Source organism: Palaemon carinicauda, chromosome 29 (genome assembly GCF_036898095.1).
Source record: "Palaemon carinicauda isolate YSFRI2023 chromosome 29, ASM3689809v2, whole genome shotgun sequence".
In the NCBI taxonomy this organism is placed as follows: Eukaryota; Metazoa; Arthropoda; class Malacostraca; order Decapoda; family Palaemonidae; genus Palaemon; species Palaemon carinicauda.
Genome location: NC_090753.1, coordinates 97505097 through 97512473, shown reverse-complemented (window position 1 = coordinate 97512473; position 7377 = coordinate 97505097). Strand labels below are relative to the sequence as shown.

Here is a 7377-nt window from a genome sequence, read left to right as displayed (position 1 = left end):
GACCTCCAATGAGTCTTCAAAACTTTAACTGGAGATCCGGAGCTCGCTTCCCGTTCCCAGCACACTCCCACAACATCTGGTTTGAAGACTTCGGAATCCAGAGTCGAGAAGCAGAATGTCCTCCACGCTTCTCTCTCTCTCTCTCTCTCTCTCTCTCTCTCTCTCCACTACATCAAGTTGAAGACTTCGGAGTCCAGATTGCGTTCTGGAGTCAGGGTGCAGAATGTCCTCCAGGCTCGCACACGCACACACACACACTCTCTCTCTCTCTCTCTCTCTCTCTCTCTCTCTCTCTCAAGACTGCATTGGTCGTGAAAAATCTTAGATACAGGATCCCTTTCTCTGGTTACGGCTCATTTTGACTTTGCCTGCTCATACACCGAATAGTCTGGTCTATTAATTCCACATTCTCCTCTGTCCTCATACACCTGACAACACTTGAGATTACCAAACAGGGAAAAACTTTTCAGTGAGGAAAGGAATTAAGGAAACAAATTAACTAAATAAGATGTGACGAATAATATAAAGTATTTCAATATTAGTTACAATGTCAAAATGGACTTTTCATATATAAAACTAGAAGAAAGGTAGCCTGAACATGATAAAATTCGCTGCAAGTTTGAACTTCTGTGTATATATGTGTATATATAAAATATATATATATATATATATATATACATACACACATTATATATATATATATATATATATATATTATACATAGCAAAAATAACATTGTACTTAGGTCTCAGTTTGCCATAAAAACTTTTATTTAAGTATCTTTTATTTATTGAATTCCATCCCAATTTATTGCATATTCTTTAGACCATCATGAAATTTGAAAATTAATTTAAAAAAAAATGCAAAATGCATGGTTATATAACCAAAGTAACAAGAGAAAATCTACATTATTCATGAATGATTTCCTTTATGTTATAGTAACCCTTTTAGCAACAGGCTATTTGGAAATTTCCAACCCTTTTAGCAACATGCTATTTGGAAATTTCCAACCCTTTAGCAACAGGCTATTTGGAAATTTCCAACCCTTAACCCCAATGGGGTTATTTTTTTCCCAGCACATTTGCAATATATATTTCTTTAAATTGCTCTAACAGCCTTCATTTTTTTGTCATAGAGAGGTCAGGTTGGTCTCGTTCTCTTGGAAAATGCCTGAAGTTTCTCAGAAAATGATCAAAAAAGTGCAAAAAAAAATTTAAATAGCATTTTTCTTTTGTAAAACAAGGTCGAAGAAAGCAAGACTAGATTAGTTAGCGATCAAACCCCTTTTCTTTTGAAGCCCTACAAACGGTCACAGAAAACGGACTTGTCCAATTTAAAACTAGTCTAACTTGTAAAATGAAAATCTTAACCTTATGATAAAATTGATAACCTCTCCTGAAATGTTATGGTAAGTTATTTGATAAAAATCGCAAGATATTCTCTCTCTCTCTCTCTCTCTCTCTCTCTCTCTCTCTCTCCAGCGTGATGCAAACTGGCCAAACCCCAGACATGAATAGGGACATGTGAGGCCTTTGTCCAGCAGTGGACTATAAACGGCTGTATTTGCTGTTGCTGTGTATATATGTATATGTATGTATATATGTGTTTATATATATATATATAATATATATATATATATATATATATATAATATATAATATATACAGTATATATATATATATAATATATAATATATACAGTATATATATATTTATATATATATATAGTAATATATATATATACCCAACAACAAATACAACCGTTTGTAGTTCACTGCTGGACAAAGGCCTCACACGTCCCTATTCATGTCTGGGGTTTGGCCAGTTTTCATCACGCTCGAGAGAGAGAGAGAGAGAGAGAGAGAGAATATATTGTTGTGTATATATGTATGTATGTGTATATATGCATATATATATATATATATATATACATATATATATATATATATATACACATATAGTATACATATATATATATATGTATATATATATATATATATACATATATATATATACATATATATATATATATATATAGAGAGAGAGAGAGAGAGAGAGAGAGAGAGAGAGAGAGAGGTTGCTCTTTATTATATATACGAGATCAACATCATCATTTGCACACCAGCGTCCCACATTTTCATGTACTGTGAATGTGATTTGTTAAAAACCCTGTGTGTGTATGTGCGAGTGAAACAATATGTCAGACTGACGGACGAAAGTCTATACAATCACTTCTTTCACGATGTATTTTTTTGGGGGGGAGGCGCCAGGCCTACTAGCATATTACGTCGCACGTCATCCCATGAATAAATAGGAGGTACTAGGCGTGAAGACTCTTTTTAAAGCCCCTGTTAGCGTACCTGCTAAAATATGTCTTAATCCACCCTCAATTTAATGTTATGAATTAATTACTTATCAATATAAAAAAATCGTCTGCAAATATACTAACACTGTCCAACGGTTTTGTAATATTCTGCGAGCGAAAATGTTAAACACGGCCAGATTAAAGCCCAGCTTTGACGGGAGTAAATATTTAGCATTTTTAACAATTATAAAAAAAATGACACTTTTGAAGAAGGCATTTATATATATATATATATATATATATATTTACATACATATATATATATATATATATATACATATATTTTACATATATATATATATATATATATTATAACATGTCTATTTAAACGTTGTTACTGATCTTAAAATATTATATATATTGATTATTCATTACTTTTCATGGAGTTTATTTCCCTATTTTTTTTTTTCACTGGGTTATTTTTTACTGTTGGAGTCTTTGGGGTTATAGCACCCAGCATTTCCAACTGGGGTTGCGGATTAGCTGCTAATAATAATAATAATAATAATAATAATAATAATAATAATAATAATAATAATAGTAATAATAATAATAATAATAATAATAGTAATAATAATAATAATAATGAATAATAATAATAAATTACAACAATGAATAAATTTTCCGACAAAGTCCTTGGCTTATAGCATCCTGCTTTTCCAACTAGGGTTAAAACTTAGCTAATAATAATAATAATAATAATAATAATAATAATAATAATAATAATAATAATAATAATAATAATATTAATAATAATAATAATAATAAATTAAAACAACGAATATATTTTCCGACAAAGTCCTTGGCTTATAGCATCCTGGTTTTCCAACTAGGGTTGTGGCTTGGCTAGTAATAATAAAATGTACTCAAGACGTAGACACGCCTACAAACATACATGAGATTTTCAGAAGAAGGAAAAGTATAGATGTGTTTTCTCTGAATAAGAGAATATCTAATTAACATAATTTTATACGTCTTTCCACATCCCTTTATACTTTGGTTAGTGAGTAAAAGTTCAATATTTCAAACGCGCAGCAAATGTTTTTATGTTGAATAGGCTTACATAAGTCCTTTTACAGTTTATATATCAAATATCTGTTTTTAATGATGTTGATGTTTTCAAGATATTCTATTTCAATTTTCATTACTTCTAATATTGTTCAATTCATCATTTCCTTTCCTCATTGGGCTATTTTTCCCTGTTGCAGCCTTTGGGCTTATAGCATCTTTCTTTTCCAACTAGGGTTGTAGCTTAGCTAGTAATAATAATAATAATAATAATAATAATAATAATAATTATAATAATAATACAGCATTACGACCAGGCGTCCCAATATTCATGAAGAAACATTTTCCTTTCTAATATATTCTTACTATTCAGCATCTCACGACCACTCATATCAGTAACTTTCCCTTTTTTTTTTACCACGTTCGTATGACCTTTAACCAAAAAGAGAGAGAGAGAGAGAGAGAGAGAGAGAGAGAGAGAGAGAGAGAGAGAGAGAGAGAAGAGTATTAGACAGGTAGAATCTAAATGCTTGCGTTTTTGTGTTTCTTACAAATACGAAAAACATGCTATAAGCATACGCATAATGGCGTATGTATTACGTTAACATACATTACATCAGATGCGTATTCCGTGAGCGTGGGTTGTACATGCCGCACCCAGAGAGAGAGAGAGAGAGAGAGAGAGAGAGAGAGAGATAGTGCAGGTTGAGCAGCTAGCATCCACTTCAGTTGCAGCCAGGCGAGAGACGAGTACGGACGCAAGTTTGAAAGTATCCAGTTCTCGGAGTCTTAGAAAACCAGTTGTTTGGGTCCACCAGTACAAAATGCCTAACTGCCCCAGGTGTGAGAAGCCGGTTTATTTTGGTGAGTCAGAATTCGTAGAAAGCTGTTGGCGTAGTTTGCTTCCTTGTAATATGATTTGAAGGAGGTGGTTAGTGTGATAGTGAATATTTTAAAGTTCTAATATATGTGTGAGTGTTAAATCATATAAAAATTATTCAGCTTTGATGTGAATATCAAATTTTCTTCTTGGCATTACCTTGTTATTATTATTATTATTATTATTATTATTATTATTATTATTATTATCATTATTAATAGCTAAGCTACAACTCGGGTTGGAAAAAGTAGGATACTACAAACCTAAGAGCTCCAACAGGTATAAATAGCCCAGTGAGGAAAGCGATAGGGAAATAAATAAACTACGAGAAGAAATGAACAATTAAAATCTTTTAAGAATAGTAACATTGAAATAGATTTCATATATAAATTTATGTCAGCCTGTTTAACATAAAAACATTCACTATAAGTTTGAACTTATTTTTTTTAATTGCAGTACTCCCGTACACAATATGGTAATGAAGACTTGGCCATTTTGTTTAAAAATTAGTTCGATGGATATATTGGTATAGTGGAATTTCTGATAACTTTCATAAATGTGGTGTTTAGATTTGGCAATGTCGCAATACATACATACATTATATTGTATATATATATATATATATATATATCTGTGTGTGTATGTATGTGTATGTATATATATTACACGCATGTACATATGGATCGATAAATAGAAAGTTTAACATATATACATGTTTATGTATAATTAAAAATATATATTTGCATATACTTATGAATATATATATACATATATATATATATATATATATATAATATTTTAGCTACCACTAGTGTTTTTCCTATAATCTGATAAATCTTTTATAATCGAATTCACTTTGTCAAGGGATCTGAGACCCATAAGAAAAAGTCTTTTCGAGATAAGAACGCTACTGAAAGAAAGAAAAAAAAAAACAATTTCAATTTCTCAGTGATCCATTGGCAGTGTGAATTATACTGTATATCAAAGGGTATTCGGGGCTTATGTATATAGGCAAGTGTATATATATACATACATACATACACACCCACACACATATATATATATATATATATATATATTTCTTTCCTGTCATGCCCGGTCGTCTTGACAAATGTGTGACTACTCGGTCTTTCCACGTCCCTCGAGTTGGGGAAGAGAGTCCTGCATTATTATGGAGTTCCTCTCAAATATGTAAATGTGATTACGTCTGTTCATGATCAAAAGTGCAAAGTTAATGTTAGTGGAGTCCTATCAAATAAATTTCCAGTGATCAGTGGAGTTCTCTAAGGGAGTCTGTTATCACCTATGTTGTTTTTTTATCATCGTGGATTTTGTAATGAGTAGAACAGTTGAAGATGGTGGAGAGGGACTGGACTGGATTGACAATACGAAACTAGCTGACCTAGAGTACGCTGATGACGCTCTCCTTATTAGCCAGATACTACAGGATTTGCAAAGATTGCTTACCAGAATGCATGATATATCACAGGAGGTTGGACTAAAGATAAAGAGAAAAAAGCCAGAGATGATGAGAAAGGAGTATGCAATGGAAAATGAAATATCGTTGGAAGGAGAAAGGATTAATGAGGTAGAATTATTTAAATATTTAGAAACTGTGATCTCTAATACAAGGTCTTAGGAATTGGAGTTTAATGAAATGTTGAAAAAGTAAAATTTGGAAATCAAATCGTCTTAAATCACACAAAAAATCTGGCTATATATCACTTTAGTGATATCGATGTTAGAGTATGGACATGAGTCATGGTATGAAAATGAAAACAATCTCCGACAGATTTAGTAGATTTGAGAACAAAACCCTCAGAAGAATATTAGGAGATAAATGACAGGACAGGATTAGAAATGAAAGTATAAGAGAGATTTAGCTACTCGACTGGCATATGTGGATGAGATCATGGTGTGGGATATATGCAAGGTATATAGAATAAGGGAGACTCTATATACCTTGGGATATTTGGAGATGGTTTGGGCATACTCTTCGTACACTTCAAGAGAAATTATAGTTCACCAAACTTTTAACCGAGCTCACCAGGTACAAGAATCATCGGAAGACCCAGCCCACATGGTTGAGGACTATGGAGCGTGAAGCAGGAAGTGATGAATGGAGAAGTATTGAATTGAAAGCTTAAGATAGAGACGGACTGGCGAAATCTAATCGAGATCGTGCGTCAATAAGCGTAGAAGGAGTTATTTCCTTTCCTCGCTGGGCTATTTTCCCCTGTTGGAGCCCTTGGCCTTTTAGCATCCTTGCTTTTTCAACTAAGGTTGTAGTTTTGTTACTTCTACTACTACTACTACTATTATTATTATTATTATCATTACCAGTTAAACTACAACCCTAGTTGGAAAATCAAAATGCTATAAGCACAAGGCTCCAACAGGGAAAAATAGCCCAGTGAGGAAAGGAAATAAGGAAATAAATAAATGATATGAGTAATGAACAATTAAAATAAAATATTTTAAAAACAATAACAACATTAAAACAGACATTTCACTAATAAACTATAAAAAGACTTAATAATAATAACATTACTTTTTTAATAATAATAATAATAATAATAATAATAATAATAAATCGAAAAATGTATCGCTAAAATTATGCCTTGGCATTACCTAAATAGTTTGTATGGCAGCGTAGAACTAAACCAGTTTAGGAGAAACAGAAATACTAATATCGCCACATACATATTTATTGCAAACGTTTCGAAATTCCAAATGAAATATCATCATCAGTCCTACCTAAAGTGAAAATGAAAGAAACAATACAATTTCGACTTAAAAATGACATAAAATAAGTAAAGAATTATCAATAAATACATAGAAATTGAAAAAAAAATAAGTCTGTTGCGAAAAAGGGGACAGCAAAGGTATCACAATTGAGGCCAGGCGTAAAATATTTTATGTGAAGAGATTTGAAGAGATTCTAGAATTCTTAATTCACTTACTGAAGAACAAGAGTCAACTGTCTTAAAAATCAAGGGGGGAGCAAAAAGATGAAGGAGAAGAATCTATGAATTAAAATTTAAGGAAAAGATGGGACAAAAATTTGAAAAAAAACCTACTTATGTAAAGCTAAAATAACCAATATACGTCAGTGAACGGCTTCT

At 31.8% G+C, this 7377-nt stretch overlaps 1 protein-coding gene across 1 annotated transcript in view; it reads left to right on the top strand.

The window, feature by feature from the left end:
- Nucleotides 1–4076: 4076 nt before the first annotated feature.
- The window catches only part of LOC137622878 (cysteine-rich protein 1-like), a 20402-nt gene continuing 17101 nt past the window's right edge, over nt 4077–7377 (top strand). The window contains exon 1 of the mRNA XM_068353447.1: nt 4077–4236. Within this exon, the coding sequence (XP_068209548.1) occupies nt 4197–4236 (40 nt within the window). The 5' untranslated portion in view covers nt 4077–4196. The remainder of the gene's footprint in view (nt 4237–7377) is intronic.